Source organism: Periplaneta americana, chromosome 2 (genome assembly GCF_040183065.1).
Source record: "Periplaneta americana isolate PAMFEO1 chromosome 2, P.americana_PAMFEO1_priV1, whole genome shotgun sequence".
NCBI lineage: Eukaryota > Metazoa > Arthropoda > Insecta > Blattodea > Blattidae > Periplaneta > Periplaneta americana.
The window spans coordinates 108634259-108655028 of record NC_091118.1 but is presented as its reverse complement, the minus strand read 5'-3'; the positions used below and the strand labels follow the sequence as shown (position 1 = coordinate 108655028).

Sequence of the window (20770 nt, the reverse complement as noted above, 5' to 3'; positions counted from 1 at the left end):
AATTCCATCTACGTGGGCCGAAACGCTTTCGATTTGCGTAGTGACGTCATCTTTCACTCTGCTTATGTCGCCTTTCACTTCACTTATATCGTTCTTAACCTCACTGATGTGCTTGTTCATGTCGTCTTTCATTTCTGCTTTCACGTCACTTATATCACTTTTCACCTCACTGATGTGTTTGTTCATTTCTGCTTTCATTTCCGTGATGGCTTGCAGGATCTGCTGTAGGTTCTCCATTGTCGATAATATTCCACTTCTGACACCAATGTAAATTTATTTAACTCACAACAATGAAATTTTATTCTTCCAACAATAATTCCTTTCTACAATTCACCTTAAACGCTCTCGTCAACAATTGGATTTTCACTCAACACAGTATTCGTTATAAAACTCCACCGACGACAATGACAATTTACTTGGACTAGTACGAACAACAATGAACTGTTAATCTTAACTAATATTTACAAAGCACTATTTACAAATTAGAACTATCAGTTCTCAGTTCACAGTTCTTCTATCTCAGTCACTCGAGTTCACAGTATCTCGAACCACAGACCTTCAGAGACAGTTCACTGTACTCGAACTCGGGTCCCTCCAACTGCGGTCCACTGCACTCGAACTCAGGTCCCTCCAACTGCGGTCCACTGCACTCGAACTCAGGCCTTCGGATGCTGACGCAGATGCGGACGCACACTCGAGTCCAACTCCGGTTTGCTCTGGCTTACTCACTGACTGAATAACTGAAAAACTGCTGTCGTTCCTTTGCGTCCGTAATTTATAACCACAGGGACATAGCCTCGAAAGTTCCACGCGTCTCTAGAGATGGCACTCCAGAAAAATCCAGAGCCCTCTCCTCTCTACCAGCACCAGATGCGCACGCACTCTCTCTCCACTCTCTCGCCGCGTTGGCCCTTTCCCCTGTCCGCCGCGCGCCATCCCAAAGTGCTCCGGGCGATCTTCTCTCTTGCGGGACGCTGGTCGTGAGTTCGAATCTCACGTCGCTGTCACAGTATTTTATTTAATGACACTTTCAACTACAGAGGTTTTTCAGTTTTTCAGCATTGAAATTCAATTTGGACAGGAAATTGCTGCCTAGCCCTCCATCACAGGCTAGATTATGACGTGGGATCTATAGCTTTACTTTCCTCCTGCAAGAAGCCATACTATGGATTTTCTTTTTTCATAGCACTGCAGCCCTGGGTGGGCTTCGGCTTCTCTCACAATCCTCGACCAATCACTTCTCTGCTGTGCCAATTCTTTCTGTCCTCTAACTCCCATACTCTTCAAATTCATTTCCATGTCTTGCAAACCATCTTTTCTTGGCCTTCCTTTCTTCCTTTGTTTAACAGGTATTTTGGTGTCCTATCATTTTGCATCCTTTCGTGTCCCAGCCATGTCTCAAGGATTTAATATACCTCACCAGTCCTCTCTTTTTAATATCTGGTCAGTCTCCAAATTAAACCTAATCCTCCATATTTGTCTCACATATTGGTCCATATATACATCTAATGATTTTTCTTTCAAATCTTAGTAAAGCATTTATATCATCTTTGTTCATTGTCCAGGATTCAGCTGAGTACGCTACCACAGGTCGAATCAGGGTTTTATACAGTTTAAGTTTGGTTGCTTGTGTTAATAAACCTGATTTTAACAATCTTAAATTTGCAAATATGTTCTGTTTCCCAATTATTCTATTATTTTTGCTGTTATTGCTCCATTATTATAAATTCTAACTCCTAAATAAGTATAATTTCCCAATGTAATATTTGTATTAGGATTAGTACTATGACTCACTGAAATATTCATATATTTGATGAAGTATGGGTGGAGTGGAGAAAGAGGTGGAACTTAAACCGAGAGGATTCAATCCGGCATCAGAACTGGAATCCTGTATGGCTTACTGGATAAAGCGTCAGCACGTAGAGCTGAAAACCCGGGTTCGAGTTCCAGTGAATTTTTCTCCTGTCCACCCATCCTTCATCATATGGTAATGTAGAATTCCTGCACAGATGTATCATATGTACAGTACTTTGGTACATCACAATAATAAAAATTCATATATTTGGTTTTATCTAAGCTGTCAAAACAATGTCGTCTGCATAGACACAGACTTGCTATGTATAATATTGTTCCAGACAAATTAAGTTCTTTCAACACTTTACCCATAGTTAAATACTGTAATATTGCAGACAGACCCTCTCCTGTCTTACTCCGGTTGTCACTTCGAAATTTTGACTCATTAATCCTCTTGGAGTCACTCGAGCTTAACTATTTTGTAACATCATTTCAGCAAATCTTACAAGTATACTAGGAATCCCACTTTCTATATTCTACTAATACTATCAAAGGCCTGCTTGAAGTCTACAAATAAAATATGTAGAGGATGTTAGTCATAACATTTTTCCATTATTTGCCTCATAACAAAGATTTGTTCCGTAGTATCTCTGTTTTGTCTGAATCCACCTTAATACTCAAGTATATTTTCTACAAATTTATTTATTTTTTGTAAGATAGGATCTTATAGGTGATATTTAATAATGTAATACCTCTATAATTCATACGTACAATCCATTCTATCACCCGTCTTGTATATTGGGCAGATAAGGCCAGTTTTCCACTCTGTTGGTATTTTCTCATTTTCCCATATGTTAACAATCAATTTATGCATTGTTTTTATTACTTTGATGCACCGTATTTAAACAATTCTGCTGTTAAGGAATCTTCCCCAGGAGATCTATTATTCTTTTGCTTCTCTATTGCCATTGTTACATCTAGTTCATCTGGGTACTTATTTCTTGATTCACTGTCATATATTCTCTTTTTTCTGTATTCTCCATATTTAGTTCATTTTTTCTATTAAAGCATATTTGGGGCTAAGAGGGATGAAGTTACAGGAGAATGGAGAAAGTTACACAACACAGAACTGCACGCATTGTATTCTTCACCTGACATAATTAGGAACATGAAATCCAGACGTTTGAGATGGGCAGGGCATGTAGCACGTATGAGCGAATCCAGAAATGCATATAGAGTGTTAGTTGGGAGGCCGGAGGGAAAAAGACCTTTAGGGAGGCCGAGAAGTAGATGGGAAGATATTAAAATGGATTTGAGGGAGGTGGGATATGATGATAGAGAATGGATTAATCTTGCTCAGGATAGGGACCAATGGTGGGCTTATGTGAGGGCAGCAATGAACCTCCGGGTTCCTTAAAAGCCAGCCAGTAAATAAGTAAGTAAAGCAAAGCATTTCTTCAAAATGTTCCACCCATCTTTTAAGTATATCCTCATTATTTCCAATTACATTATCATTTTTATCCTTGCATATGACCATTTTAGGTTGAAAAAACTTGTTTATTTTTTTTACAGCCTGATACAATTTCCTAGTTTCATTTTGATTATTTAATATTTCAATTGTCTCTATTTCTTTTGTAAGGCATGCTTTCTTATTGTTCCTTACTATTTTTGTTCCTGTTTTCCTAGTTTCCTTTATACATGGGATGTAACTTCAATAGTGGCAACACTGCTGTAAAAGCAAAATGAGACGGAGTTAATTGTTGTCACTTCTACCACATGTTAGTCTATATCTGCCCTCCTTTTCCCTAAAAGGACTCTTCCGTCTGACTCACAGCGCAAGCTCTAAGTTAGTCTCCTGTTAGTTACAGTTCTAAGCGGTTGTGTTTCACCATGTTTACAAAGCAGGAACAGTGATCTTGGCTGAAAATTCATTGTCTGTGGTCGTACAGCATGACAATGTTATGACATGACGGTCTTGTTGAGGCATGTGGCGAGATGGCCTTATCATACAGGACTGTGGCGAGGTGGGTTCGAGCCTTCAATGAGGGGCATGACCACGTGAAAAACATGGCTCGGCCGGGTCGTTCGAGTGTTAGTGAAGAGGAATTGCAAGCTGTTTCTGCGCTATTAGACAACGATCGACGACAGACGGTATGTGAGTGAGCGCAGGAGATAGGAATATTGTAAAGAATTGCCTAAAAATGAGAAAAATTGCATCTCGGTGGGTTCCCTGGGATTTGATGGAGGCACAGCGATGGATACGATACAACACCACTCAAACTCACTTGGAGCGTTATGATTGTGAAGGAAAGCCTTCTTACGGCATGGGACAGGTCATACGAACCTCTACTTAAGCGTCAATCAAATGAGTGGTGTCATTACGGGTCACTATGCAAAACAGTGGTGCGTCGTACCCCTACGAAGGTGAAAGTTATGCTGATTGTTGTGTAGAATTGTGATGGCGTCATCTTAACACATACCGTCCCTCAAGACATACTGTTAATGCACAGTATTTCGTCATTTTTTGGAGCATAATCTGATACCAGCGTTGTGAAGAAAGTGCTCACACGTTTTGCAGAACTCTCCCATTATTTTGCAGGATAACACAACAGCACACCCTGTAGCTGATTTGTATCGTTGCTGGGGAGTGGGAAATGCTTTTCCATCTACCACATTTACCGGACTTAAGCCCTTGTGATTATGACTTAATCCCAAAGATGAAGGGACCACTTCGTGACATTCGATTCCGGACTGTTCCCAATATTCTGCAGGTAGTAGGGCAGTTCATCAGAAATATCAACAGAACAGGAGCTGCTACAGGGATATTACGACTTTCACATCGTTGGCAACGAGTTGTAGACAATGCTGGTTACTACATTGAAGAACTGTAGAAGTTTCACAGATCTATCACTCATATATTCATAATAAATATTTGCCATTATTAAAGTTACAACCTGTGTATTTGTCACTTGCTAAACATGTGTTTCTCTGAAACATCTGCAGTCTATCAGTGTTTTTCTGTTTTATAGCTTCCTGGCATTCTTCATCAAACCAATCCTCATTTCGTTTTCCCACCTTCTCCCCCACAGTTTCCTTTGAAGCTTCCGAAACAGCTTCTTTAATAATTTTCCATTGTTCGTCTACTGCTGCATTTTCATTATATATAGCTGCAGTCAATTTGGATTCTAGAACTTGTTGATATTGTGTTCTGTGGTTTACATCTTGGAGTTTATCTAAATCCTATTTTTTATACTTGTCTGATCTTTTTTCATAGCAGAGTAACAGCTTGGCCCTGTTGATGATCTTACATCTAGTACCGATGAGCTGTATCTTCTGGATACCAAAATGTGGTCTATATGATTTATGTTGTTGGTCCCTGGACTTTTCCACGTACCTTTGTGAATCATTTTATGGTTAAAACATGTACTTTTGATGATCAAATTGTGTACTGTTGTCAGTTGATTCAAATGTTTTCTATTATCATTTGTCTCCAAATGTAATGTAAACTTCCCAGTAATGTCCTTTAAATAGTCTTCAGTACCAATTTTTGCATTAAAATCGCCTAAGACCAACATGTCATAGCTTGGAACTTTTTCGCACTTTTTGTATAATTGATCATAAAAGGCTGCTTTTTCAGTTTCACTATTCTCTTGCATTGAGTGCATATGCTGAAATTAATGTAATATTTCTAAAATTGCTTCTTAATCTAACTGTACATGTTCTTTCATTTACTGCTTCAAAACAAAACTCATCCTCGTCTGTGCATTCATAATAAAACCTGTCCCACACTTACTTGTTCGTATCTTAGGTCCATTATAAAACATACAACAATCTTTTTTGTCCACTCTTCCATGACCTACCCATCTAACTTCCTGTACGGCTAAAATATTTATTCCAAACTTTTTCATTTCATTTGCAATTTCGATTATTTTCCCAGGTTGTAACATTGTTTGCACATTTGAGGTTGCTGCAATCAAATTTCGTTTTTGGTTTACTTGTGATTTGTAATATGTTAACGTTGTGAAATGGACCCTAGATATTATGTTTCTGTATTTATTGGATTGGTGATGTATTCTGGTTAACTTAATAATTTTATTTGCAGACAGTGAATGGTGTTACCATAGTCCATGTGGAAGGTGAAAAATATGAGCCTGTGGCAGTTCCACAACCATGCAGCCCAGATAACCAAACAAAGCTAGTATCGACTTCACCTAATAGGACATCAGATAAATACACACCTTTGCCACGACCCAAGCAGAGGAGTGATGTTCAAGTTAAAGAACAAGTACCAATGTAAGTGTTAGTTTTGGAGTGAGGATTGTATTGTGTACACATGTATAGAAATAAGGATTTGAAAACTGTTTAAAGTAATCATTAGTTTGGGAGTGAGGATTGTATTGTGTACACATGTGTAGAAATAAGAATTTGGAAACTCTTTAAAGTAATCGCTTCTGTATTTGTTGATCAGTGTATAGGTTGTCTCAAAACTTCTGTCTTGTATGTAACGTAGTTATTGTAATGTAAAGTCCGGTTTCAACTCGTTCCAAGGGAAAGCATTACAGCAACATACTAAAATCAATGCCCTTCTTGCACACTTGGATATGAGCATGCAAACATTGTGTAACATATTGTGTTGAGAATGTTTTGAGATCTGCATTTAAACGTGGTTGTGTGTTTGTACATAATGGATTTAAGATGTCCCACAGAAAAAAAAAATCGGGGGGGGGGGGTGTTTGGAAACTATGGAGGCCATTCCATCATGAAGGAAGGTTCTTGTCAAATTATTCTTGTATACCTAAATGCAGGCGAGCACCATCTTGTTGATAGTAAAACTTCCTACACATGCTAATGGCAGATATCATCATACAGTTTCAACTTGTCTGTTAGGAGTTGCACATTTCATTCACTGTTGATACATCTTTCAAAAAACACCGGCTCCAACAAACTGTTGTCCATTATATTCTGCACCATACTGTTAATCTAGAATCTGTTTTGGTATGAGTGTCTTGTGCTATGTGGGGATAATCTTGTGCCCAATACACAATATTGTGCTGGTTCCTATGACCATGTAGAAGCATGCTTCGTTACTGAACATATCTGCACTGTTAATTTCATTGTTAATTACCCAATCACAAAATTCCTCTTTACAGTTTGTATCGTCACTGTGCAGTTTCCACACAAACTGGGTTTCATAAAGATGAAAATTATGATGTTGCAAAACACAGTGCACAGAGCTTTTGAGAATTCCAATTTCCTCTTTAGTTTTTCGCACAGATTATATGGGACTTGTTATCTGAACAAGCACCAAAATACTACTGCCCGATGTATCAAATATGCATGAGATCTCGCCCACCTCATTATATTTTGCTCGACTAGTATGACTAGTCAGTTTGTTTTTATACCATTAAGTACGAGAAAAATTCGTACCGGCACCGGGAATCGAACCCAGGACCTCTCAGCTGTGCGTGCTGAGTGCTCTCTAACCAACTGAGCTATGCCGGGACCCGATTCACGACGCCGGCCGAACTCCTCTTGTAGTATCGTGTTACGGCCTTACTGCCTGCACTTGAGACGATACACGTCATATATGTACAGGAGCGCATATTACATTAAGTAATGGCCATATTCAACAACAGTTTCTTTAAACTGTTAACATCATATATGTATCAAATATGCATGAGGTCTCGCCCACCTCATTATATTTTGCTCGACTAGTATGACTAGTCAGTTTGTTTTTATACCATTAAGTACGAGAAAAATTCGTACCGGCACCGGGAATCGAATCCAGGACCTCTCAGCTGTGCGCGCTGAGTGCTCTCTAACCAACTGAGCTATGCCGGGACCCGATTCACGACGCCGGCCGAACTCCTCTCGTATCGTGTTACGGCCTTACTGCCTGCACTTGAGACGATACACGTCATATATGTACAGGAGCGCATATTACATGACTTTATGGCCATATTCAACAACAGTTTCTTTAAACTGTTAACATCATATATGTATCAAATATGCATGAGGTCTCGCCCACCTCATATTTTGCTCGACTCGTCTCAAGTGCAGGCAGTAAGGCCGTAACACGATACTACGAGAGGAGTTCGGCCGGCGTCGTGAATCGGGTCCCGCCACAGCTCAGTTGGTTAGAGAGCACTCAGCGCGCACAGCTGAGAGGTCTTGGGTTCGATTCCCGGTGCCGGTACGAATTTTTCTCGTACTTAATGGTATAAAAACAAACTGACTAGTCATACTAGTCGAGCAAAATATAATGAGGTGGGCAAGACCTCATGCATATTTGATACATATATGATGTTAACAGTTTAAAGGAACTGTTGTTGAATATGGCCATAAAGTCATGTAATATGCGCTCCTGTACATATATGACGTGTATCATCTCAAGTGCAGGCAGTAAGGCCGTAACACGATACTACGAGAGGAGTTCGGCCGGTGTCGTGAATCGGGTCCCGGCATAGCTCAGTTGGTTAGAGAGCACTCAGCGCGCACAGCTGAGAGGTCCTGGGTTCTATTCCCGGTGCCGGTACGAATTTTTCTCGTACTTAATGGTATAATAACTACTGCCCGAGCTGTACCAGGTAGACGTTGGGATGGTACCCCCTGTACTTGCTGCCTCAGCGAGATGGAAACTCTTCCCCATATCCTTGGCTTCTGCCCCTATAGTGAGACCCTCGCAACATCCGTCACCATGCTGTCCATTCTATGCTGGCCGAGGCACTGAAGGAGGTAGGGTTTACAGTCCATCAAGAGGTGCAGAGACTAGCCACCCAAGGAAGTGTTCGGTGAATTGATATCATTGCCATTAAGAACAACTCGGCATACATTCTCGATCCCATCATCAGATTTGAGACACATGCAGATCAACTATATGAGGTGGACAGTGAAAAGAAACTCGTGGACCAACAAACCTGTTCTGTAAAGATAAATATAGCCTGTCCCGCATTGATGTAATAGATCTCATGGTGGGAGTGCCAACAAATGTAAAAACCTAGGCCTAACACACAGCACTGTGAAGGAAATAGCCATTAATGCCCTCAAAAGATCAGTTCAGTTATTGAGAAATCAATTATATGGAGTGATAATGAAAATTTCAAGTTATCTTAACCAATTGTTATTGATTGGTTTAGATATCAATGTCAATAAATCCGTAGCTATTATTTTTCTCGCAGTATATAGCATTCAAATCATTCTAACATATCTGATGATACTACTACCCCTTTCTTAACTGCAAATGAGCATATACGCTACTTAGGTGTAAATTTTTCTGACATTTTGTATATTCGACTCACAAACCATTTCAAATGTAAATCATTTTACCTTTTAGGTGTATTTTCAAATTATATATAATATGTTTTGTCAAATCTGACAACCTTCTCATAAAGGAAGCTTAATTTATTATTAGACCTATTACATTATGCAATAGTTATTTTGTGTGTTGCGTTGTGGTTACGATTCAAGATTATAATTGGGTAAGTGTAAATAAATATAGCAAACAGAGTGATACATGCACTGGGGTAATCGATATGAATATCATGTCACATTTTAATATTAATTTCTCTCGTGTTTAGATTTGTATTACAATAATGTCAAAGAGAGGAAATAGCTCGGCAGTGATTCCTCCAACATAGAAAGCATGTGCCATTCAGAGTAGGTTACGCTTCAGGAATCTATAGTTCATATGTATAATGAAGTGAAGGAAGAAGATAATGAAGGCATTATGTGTAAGGAGACAGAAATTACAACTAGAATAGCAAAATTATTAGGAATAAGTATTCTTAAGCATATATTTCAAGGTGGCATTCAATTTGTGGAGTTTTACTATTCATTCCACATGATCAAAATACATTTTTAGGTTAGGTCTCGTGAATTGTAAACTGTTTAATCAAAGCAATGAATTTCATGTTGCCAAACAAAATACATTTTAATATTAATCTACTAATTGCAAACATAATGTGTGAGAGGTTCAGGAGGAAAATATATCTTTCACAAATTATTGAACCATTTAGAAAATAACTCTCAACATAAAGATGAGATGTGGTAAATAAGCAAGACGTCGTTATTGTTAATACTATATTATTATTATTATTATTATTATTATTATTATTATTATTATTATTGTTGTTGTTGTTGTTGTTGTTGTTGTTGTTGTACATGGCATTGTGATTTTACCTTCTTTGATGATATTTGGTATTAGTTGGCAACACTGAAGACGGTCAAATTAGCCTTTTAGGAACTGTTCTTATGTGATCGTCACTATATTTCTTGAAACAATGTCTGGCTAAAAATAGCAAAAAAATAACTAAAGTCATGATCATCATCACTCCAGAGCATTCAACCATCATCGTCGTCGTCACTATTACCACTATAGTTTCGTCATTGTTGTCACTCACAGTACCATCTTCATTATCAACAGTGTCATCACCATACTTACACCACCACTTCCACCTGTATCATCATTACCAGAATCATCACTACTATCACGAAACCTAGGCTCATAATGTTTTGTTAGGTTCGGTTATGTTAATATGTGTCGATTAACACGTCCTTGCTAGTAGATGCCATTGCACTAAACCTACACACCGATAACTCCACTAAATTTACGACTATTATACAATGAAGAAATCGTTGTTTAAACACCACTGAATAACACTACTGCACAGAGGAAGGTTCCACTCTACACTAACACAATTATCGTCCCACGCTACACTACAGTTCGTTTATAAACTTCTCAAGAAGTGTGTCAGATGCTATTTGACATCGGACCACAATGCAGAAATTCCATTATTGGATGTCACCCGACATGGAACTGGAAAGGGTTAAGCACTACTTTGTAATTTAGTGATCCAATAACTTGAAAGATTCATTACCTAATGACAGAATAACTTACTTATTGGTTTGTTTTCTTGTAATCCAGCATGAATCTAGAAAATAATTTGCTATAATCCTGTGTCCTACTTTACAAATACTGAAAAACCTCTTGGAATTATGCAAACAACTGGCATTTTTGTTCCAATGTCAGAATATGAATATTGAAAAAAAAAAAATGCTATTTGGAAGCTCAGTATCTAGATATTGTAGCTCTAGTTGGAAAAGAGAGTGGAGAAATGGATTCTTGTTACAGTGCAGTGGAGGGCTTGAAGATTGGAATGAGCGGTGGTGGAGAATTCAAGAAACAGCTTGCAGATGACGACTGCACAATCACCATTGTATATCCTGAAATCAAAGAAAAGTTCACGAAGCTTTGCATAGAATTTTGCAAAGCCTGTGAGAATGCTCCAGTTGATCCATACTACAAGTAAGTTTAGGAAGTAGTTCATTGTTTCTGTTACTACTGTATGTGGAATACTAAACCATTCTTGTTAATAGACTTCTGCTGCTGATTCAAATCCATTCAGTGACAGCGAGAATAATAAATTTTGTTTTTTCCTTCAGAAAAGAGGCTAAGCTGGGAGTTCTTTATTAAATAAGTATATAATAAATTTTCAATCTTAAGACATATCAACTTGCAAATGTTTATTTGCTATTTAATAAAATATATGAATGTTTCCGCCGTTTGGGGCATCTTCAGATATAACAAAAAACATATAATCTGGACCTATAATAATAAATTATGCAAATAACAAAGAATAAAGAACAATGTATGTATGCAATACATGAGATTCATGAGCTTTATGTAAAATATGACATACAGGATAATTATTGATATAATCTTTGGATTTTGAAATTGAATTGGACGGATATTTTATACATATAGCTCATGTTACAAATAAAATATACAATTATGATTAAAATTTGTCATTAATGTTAAAATTTTAAAATTTATAATGATGATTGATAAAATAGATATTTTAAGAGTAATCATTAGTTGAGGATTGTCATAGAATATACGATAGTTTGCGTAGCTGATGTTCGTGTGTTATGTATGTGTTTCATCTGAAAATTGAGATGGAGAAATGATAAGTGCAAAAATATATATGAGTTATTATATGGAGACACAGATAATTATTATTATAAGACTACTTACTGAAAAAAACGTTCGTGAATGAACTAATGTTGTTTTATATTGGAGATTGCTGTTACGTGTAATCAGATTTGTTGAGATATTTGAATGAATGCTCGTTGGTTATGGATGTCGTAGAGTATACGATGATTTCGTAATAAATAAATCATAAGTTAGGTATGAATTTCAATCATTCACTGAAAGTTAAGTAGAGAAAGTCAACATTATAATTCGTAGTAATTAGTAATAACTAGATGAGCTATAATACCAAATATACCGTATGTAAGTGATTTAAGGCAGCGATAATAATTATTATAAGATTACTTACAGAGATCGTTCGCTTATGAAATGGATATTGTTTGACGTTGATTACTCTAATTTGATGGCATCCTATTGATTATGGCTATTGCATGTCATCAGATTTATTGAAGTATATAAATGAAGATATTCTATAAATAAATAAGAATATTAATTATTAATATGTTTTTCAATTTGATATGAGGGAAGGATGTAATTGTTTTAATGAATTCGAATACTTACATTTGTATGTGCTGGTGTTGGTGTGTTGGTGGTTTTAAGAGAACTGAGGCCTAGATAATCGTGTGTATTGAGGTATGTAGTGGCGTAGGGATTTGAAAGGAACTATTTGAATGGCGTATCAAGATCAATATGGGAGTTCTTTGTCTGACAGCACTTTTGGAATTAATATGTTTAGAGGAACATTGGGGGTAATGAATTTCACTTTATACATGTTCCTGCCAGTCTTGCAGAATTCTAATAAGATGTTAGTTTATCATATCTAAATACATAATCTCCTAGAAAAATGGAACATTAATGATGTGTAAATTCCTACAATAACATCCAAAAGAGTATGAATGTGTACACTCCAAGAATTATTGCAGTCACTACAATGTATACTCCTAGAATTACTCGAAACATAAAATTTTCCTATCCAGCTTGATCAGACTTTGGACAGTAACTACTGTGAATTGATATGGAAGCAAATACATCTAGATATTTGATTAAAGCAGTAGTCTCTTAATAGTAATAAAACCCTTTTGTAAGTCACTGGTGTGGACAAAAATATTGTGCTTCTTTCTGTCATTAAAATATGCGTCAATACTAAAATGTGTTTAATAAAATAAGTTTCTTTTTAACAGTGAAATTGTTATAAGTTAGTGATGTGGTAAAAGTTTTTTTGTTTATTTCTGTTCTAAAAACATCCATACACGAATACCACACACAGAATTAGAGTTCCAATTTTTTTTTTGTTTTGAACTCTTTTTGCAATCGCATCATATTTCTTTTTCAGAAGTGGTAGGACATTAGGAAATGCACAATTTCTGGAATTTTGTATTTTGATATTGGTGTCAACTTGCAGTTTTACTAATAAGTCTACTCCTACAAACATATACATATTTGGGTAATTTCTGGAAAATTTGTTATCTAGTTTTGCATGAAATGATTAACACGCATTTTTCTCTTCTTTAATTCGTTGTTACTGGGGACAGAGACCCACAAACTTGGTGGAAGTTACTATCACATACATGATCTAACATCCAATCAGACAGTTGAAGTTAAAAGAGTGTGTGACATCAATGTAATGCAAAGACTGGAAGAATATGATTTTAATTATTTGTTTATTATTTGTTTGTTACCAACTGCTACAAGTTAACAGAACAATAAATATAGGTCTACCCCATTTAACTTTATAAATGTGTGTGTTTAGAAGTTACATAGTAATATTCTAGGAGCATTACTTTTACTTCCCTCATTATCAAGATCACAGAATTTCTAGAAGTTAACATCCATCTGTTAGAGTCGACTGCAATTGGAAAGACGGTAGTCTGCTAGCGTTTGCGTCGAGAGAGACATAGAGAGAGCAATGCAGCGTACAACATTGCCACATCATACTTCACGCGCACGTGTAATACAAATAGCGCAGGAGATAATTTAAATTATCAAAAGACAATAATGACTTTAGCCGTTGATTACTCTAAGCATGACATCAAACATAAACTCTCTCCTTCACTAATAATATTCTTTGCACGGTTCTCAGTCCCACACCACATGCTTCTGCAGTCTTTCTTGTACGTTGGCAATGTTGTAGTCAGCATCAAGATGGCTGGCAGTTTCCTGCAGGTCAACGTTTTTAAAATAATTATACACCTTAAACACTATTTTCCGGGCCTGCCTGTGCAATACTTGTCTTTTCACAGTCTCTTCTTCCATTTATTTATCTTACACACACACACACACACACGCACGCACGCACACACACGAGTAAATGTTAGTTTTACTTATTCAATGTATTGAAACACCCACACAGGAATAAACGAACTCTGGAAGTACTTGTTATAGACTGATTCTGATTGGTTCTACTGTGCAAGCTTGTGACGTCACAAATCAGAAATGCTACGGTGCATGTAGGAGCCGACCGCCCTTCGAACTGCCGTCTAGTCTAGTGACTTCGAATTTACTATTTAAATGTGCCATCTTCAAGCTGACTTGATATGTGAGCACTGTCACAAAATGAAGTATTTTGAACATTGTTTTTAAATGTACAGTCTACTCTTCATTATCCACAATTGCTACTTATCTGCCAGTTTTCAAAACTTTTCACTACAGATGGGAAAATAGTAATGTGTCAAGTGTGCAGTAAAAAAGAGGGTGCTCTATGAAATCACAACTGGAGAATCTTACGTATCCTATACCTGCCAGATATTGATATTAAATATTTTCATGATTTTACATATTTTGGTACATATTCAGCGTATTTTTCTTTCATAAATATGTACATATTTCACACCTTGATATTACATAAAAATCCAGTCCCTACTCATCACTCATTCTGTTTATATGATCAGCCCACTGTTATCTATATTCTACTACCTTATCGTATAGAGGTTCTACATTTAGATTGCTTCTTATCTGTTCATTTCTTATTTTATTCAGTCAAACCTTTTACTTCTCATTTCTGCCATCTGAATCCTATTTATTTATTTCTTTGTTGAGACCCAAGTTTCACAACCATAAAGCAGTGTAGGTATGACTATTATTCTGTAGAACTTTATTTTCATATCTTTTCTTATTTTGTCTCTAAAAGTTCTCTGAATTGTTCCACAAATTTCCTGATATTTAATAATTTTTTCATCTATATCTTTCAGTGTTAAAACTCATGTCACAACCTAAATATTTAAAATTAGAAACTACATTTGCATAATATAGTGAATTAAACTTTCTTAATAAATTGACAGCAATATTAAATGTCAGTTTTACTTAATAATTGATCCTACAATCAGATTTGAAATTTCAGCCACTCGACCATCTGAAGTGAATGAAGAGAAAAAAAATCTACGAGTCCACAATTCAGTACTTATCATCGAAATAAAACATTGAAAAAAATCGCAGTTACTGGTCTCTTCTTCGGAGTGAGAGGCACCATTCCGAAAACTTTTGTAAAGTGGAGGAAAAATACAAGCTGAAGAGAGATCTTCAAGATGCCATCGTTACCACCATAATAAAATTTTCTGTAGTGATATTTTGCCAGCATCTTTATGGTGTACACTCAGTTTAAATTGTACTAGGTTCTATTTTTTTCTATATGTCTTAATCTCTCTTGTTTGAAACCTGCTGATATACTTTTTCATTTTAAATTTTATTGTGAGCGATCTTCGCAACTTATAGAAGTCGAGAGTTTTGTATCACGACACAAGGTTTAATTCTGTTAATTCTAGTTATAGTTACATAGTACTTAAGCCTATCTACTTTATTTATTTATTTTTTTTTCTTGCTTTGCTTTCTTATTTAATATTAACTTACTAGCTGTTAGTTTATATTGACAGGAAAAGTGTTGTGAAAGTAGTGATAGTCTTGATTGAAACTTTTAACAAAAAGGTAGAAGTAGTGTAGTTTAGACTAGTAGTGTAATATTCTTAGAGTTGGTAGAAGTGGACCCTAGTCAAACGGAAATTCTGACAGTCTCTGACAATGACACTGACCTTCATAATTCCCCTCCCCTTACCAGTAACAACCTGCCCCAGCAGACGGCAGATATCTTACAGACCGCTTTCTCTTTCCACCCCAATGCCCTTCGAGTCGCACACATAAACGCTCAAAGTATTTTAGCACACATTGACGACTTTTACGCTATATTTTCCCCACTAAACTTGCACGCCATCTTAATTTCTGAGACCTGGCTTCAACCATCTTTATCCTCTTCCCTAATTCACCTCGACGGATACAATCTACTTCGCAACGATCGCTTAAATAAGCGGGGAGGTGGTGTTGCAGCCTTCATCAGATCGGATCTCGAGCCCAAAGTTATTCACCAATCCCCCGGCGAATATTCCTCTTGCCCTGAATTTCTCTTCGTAGAAATACGAGTTAGTTTTCAGAAATGTTTGCTGTGTATTGTTTATAAGCCTCCGAAGGTTAATTTTTTAGCTGACCTGGAGACATCCCTACAGAACCTATTGCCATATTATGAACACGTAATCGTTATGGGTGATTTTAATACAAATCTACTTGCCGCTGACTCAATACAGACGACACAACTAAAGACAATGTTCCATGCTTGTGATATGACTATCCTTCCACTTGAACCCACTCATCATACCGCCTACTCAGAAACGCTCCTTGACTTAATCATCACCAATAATCCTGCCAAAGTTCTCTCACATGGACAGCTACCTGCGTCTGGAATATCTTCCCACGATATAATATATGTAATATACGCATTGCAGTGTCCCAAATTGACAACCAAAATAGCTACTTATAGAGACCTGAAACGTATTGACAATTCTGCTTTAATAGAAGACGCATTACGTATACCCTGGGACGCAATATGGAAGTTGCGAACTGTGGACGAGAAGATAGAACAGCTAAATAACTTTATTATAGACTTGTATGACCGACATGCTCCTCTAAAAACTAGACGTGTGAGAAGACTGCCTGCGCCGTGGATGACTGCTGACATACGCAACATGATGGCTGAACGAGATTCGGCATATCGAAAATATAGACGAGACAAAAACGAAACTAATTTTAACAGGTACAAGCAACTGAGAAACAGAACCAGCCAGACTGTTAGGAATGCTAAAATCCGACATGCATACAGCCTTACTGAACCAGGAACTAGCCCCTCCACGCTTTGGAAACATGTGCAGACAATGGGATTAAGACAGACAAAGATCCAGGTAGACGGCAACTCAATCTCACTGGAACGGCTCAATGACCACTTTACGAAAACTCACACTATAACCCTTAGCCCCATTGACAAACAACAGTCAATCGATGAACTCTTAAACCTACGGACCAACCCCTCAAGGGAAAAATTTCACTTTTGGTATATTACGCAATCTGGCGTAAAGAAAGCCCTGAAACGAATCACAACTAAAGCAGAAGGACCAGACCACGTCAATATTTCGTTATTAAACAAAATCATAGACGTAATACTACCGACTGTGACCCACATTTTCAATGCCTCAATTATGACTTCGACTTACCCACAGCAATGGAAACTCGCTTTTGTCCACCCAATTCCCAAGACCAAAACACCGACATCTTATAACGACTACAGACCTATCAGCATCCTACCTGCCCTATCTAAAGCATTGGAGCGCATTGTACACAAGCAACTGACAGAATACTTAAACAAATACAAACTTCTCGACTATTATCAATCAGGTTTCAGAGCCGGACATAACACAAGTACAGCATTACTTAAAATCACGGAAGACCTACGCGAGGCCCGGGACGAACGTAAATTGACAATAATGACTTTACTTGACTTCAGCAAAGCCTTCGATTCTGTAGACATTGACTTATTAATATGTAAACTCAGAAGACTACACCTAGAAGAGCACGTTGTCCTGTGGTTTGACTCTTACCTTAATGGCCGCCAACAAAGTGTGATAGCTGGAAATCGTTCTTCCCCTTGGCAGGCCGTAAGGTCAGGGATCCCACAGGGATCAGTTCTTGGCCCTTTACTATTTACAATTTATATCAACGACATATCAGAATCTCTAAAGTACTGCCAACACCATCTCTATGCAGACGACCTTCAAATATACATAAAATTCCACACTGACGAAATAAATGATGCAATAACTAAAATTAATGACGACCTGAACTCAATCTGCACATGGATACGGAAATTCCGACTTAAACTAAATCCAGAAAAATCACAGTCAATCATTGTGGGCCATTCACGTTTGTTAAGCACTATTACCATACCAAATTTGTCCCCGATTAAAATACACGGCACCGAAATTCCGTTCAGTGAATCAGTAAAGAATCTAGGTATTTATATGGATAAAAGTTTAAATTGGAACATTCAAGTTGCAGAAACCTGCAAAAAGGTATTTTCATTAATCCACTCGTTTAGACGATTGAAGAATTTTCTACCCCTTTCCATGAAAAAAATGTTAGTGCAAACACTCGTGATGCCCCACTTCGATTACTGTGATATTCTGCTTACTGACCTAAGCGTTACTTCGGCGCAGAGACTACAACGTGTTCATAATATGTGCGTCCGTTTCGTCTGCAATATTCGCCGGGCTGATCACGTAACACCATCCCTCGAAATGTTGTCCTGGCTCCGTCTAGAAGATCGTAGGAAAATCCACTGTCTTTCCCTTCTCTTTCACATATTACATTTCTCCACTCCTGTCTATCTTGGGTCTCGTTTTCAAAATTTATCCACCCATCATAACCTAGACACACGATCACAACACTCCTCAATATTATCCATTCCCTCCCACCGAACATCCTCATATTCATCTTCTTTCACTGTGGCTGTTCCTCGACTTTGGAATTCCCTACCGAGTAATGTCAGGGACTGTCAGACATCAAATCAATTTAAGAATAGGTTAACGAGATATTTTTCTAACAATTATTGTCAACAATAATAGCTGTTTCAGGTTTCTCAGTGTTTAATGGTTATATATATCACAGATAAATATATAATTTATCTCATTATTATTATTATTATTATTATTACTATTATAATTACCATTATTATTATTATTATTATTATTATTATTATTGTTATTATTATTATCATTATTATAACTATTTCTTACCAGTGTTTATTATTGTCACACTAACATTAGTTATCCAATTTTCATCATTTACTTTCATGTTGTTTTATGATCTAGATATTAATGTAATAACTATGTAAGCAAATGTATTTAATTAGAATTAGAGTCTGGCTGGGCGGAAGAGAAGGCCTACTGGCCTTAGCTCTGCCAGATTAAATAAATAAATTATTGTTATTATTATTATTATTCTGTCTCGCAAGGCAAACCCAAAATAATTGGGTCACACTAATAAATTAAATTAAATACAAAGTTATTTTATGTCGCATCATATTTTTGTTTTTATATTTACCAAGGTTGAGTGGGATGGTTGATGTCTTTGCTGTGAAAAATTGAAACAGTTCTTTTTAGGCTAAACATGACGTTATCAATGGGTTAATTGATGTTGCTTTGCGAAGTCTGGCTCACTTGCAAATATTCTTTAGTAATTAGCCTACGTCAACATTTAGTTTATTTCTGTATTAATTCTTTGTATTGAATAAGCAGTCGTGGACAGCCAATAAGGGGTGGTCCTCCAGCTTGGGGGTCGGACGAAGGGCTAACAAGCCATCACCGTAAAAAACAGCTTGTTACGAAACCTAACAGTAAGCCTTGGAATGGGACTGATTCTCCGGCACGACCACAGCAAAGGAAAAAGGTTATAAGATTTGGTACATGGAACGTAACTAGTATTTATAGAACAGGAGGGGTAACATTAGTAGCAAAAGAACTCGCTAGATATAGAATAAACTTAGTGGGAGTACAAGAGGTTAGGTTAGATGGGAATGGCATATCACAAATAGGCGATTATTTATTGTATTATGGGGAAGGAAACATTAATCACCAATTAGGAACAGATTCTTTGTACATAAAAGAATAAAATCAGCAGTAAAAAAAGGTCGAATTTATCAGTGACAGGTTATCGTATTTAGTACTTAAGGGTAGATGGTGCGATATTGTAGTTATAAATGCTCACGCCCCTACAGACGAGAAAGACGACCATATAAAGGATAGCTTCTATGAGGAATTGGAACACACTTTTGATCAGTTACCTGGATATCACATGAAAGTTTTATTGGGGGATATCAATGCTAAAGTAGGACAGGAGGATATTTTTAAACCAACACTTGGAAAAGAGAGCTTACATGTAAGTAGTAATGACAATGGAGTTAGTCAACTTTGCCACATCAAAAAATTTAATTGTCATAAGGATATACATAAATATATGTGGACTTCTCCAGATGGAATGACACATAACCAGATAGATCACATATAGATAAAAGAAGGCACACTAGTATAGTAGACATTCGAACTTTGAGGGGGGCAGACTGTAATTCTGACCATTATTTGGTAATTGGAGAATTAAGAGAAAGACTATCAGTAGCCAAGCGAGTAGAGCAACAAGCTAATATTAGTAGATTCAATATTCTGAAATTAAAGGACGAGGAAACTAAGCAACGTTATCAGGTTGAAATTTCAAATAGATTTGCTGCTTTAGCAACTGCTGACGAAGCTGAGGAAGAGTTAGATGTTAATAGTGTGTGGGACAATATCCGAGATAATATCAAAATTGCAGCTGAGCAGAGCATAGGTTATCATGAAACTAAGAAAAAGAAACCATGGTTTGATGAAGATTGTTCCATTGTAGTAGATAGAAGGAAACAGGCAAAATTGAAATTCTTACAGGATCCAATTGAGGAGAATAGAGATAATTATTTCAATGAAAGACGGTAAGCAAGTCGTACACTTAGGAATAAAAAGAGAGATTACTTGAAGGAAAAACTGAATGAGATAGAAACAAATAGTAAGAATAAAAACATTCGAGATTTATATAAGGGTATAAAGGAATTTAAAAATGGATATCAGGCAAGGGTAAACGTGATCAAGG

The 20770-nt window shown here is 36.8% G+C and overlaps 1 protein-coding gene across 2 annotated transcripts in view; it reads left to right on the top strand.

Moving 5' to 3' along the window:
• The window catches only part of LOC138694482 (tudor domain-containing protein 1-like), a 186411-nt gene that overhangs the window by 103493 nt on the left and 62148 nt on the right, over window positions 1–20770 (top strand). For both annotated transcript variants that reach the window (XM_069818245.1, XM_069818244.1), the window contains 2 exons: window positions 5897–6087; window positions 10925–11098. In XM_069818245.1, the coding sequence (XP_069674346.1) occupies window positions 5897–6087; window positions 10925–11098 (365 nt within the window). The remainder of the gene's footprint in view (window positions 1–5896; window positions 6088–10924; window positions 11099–20770) is intronic.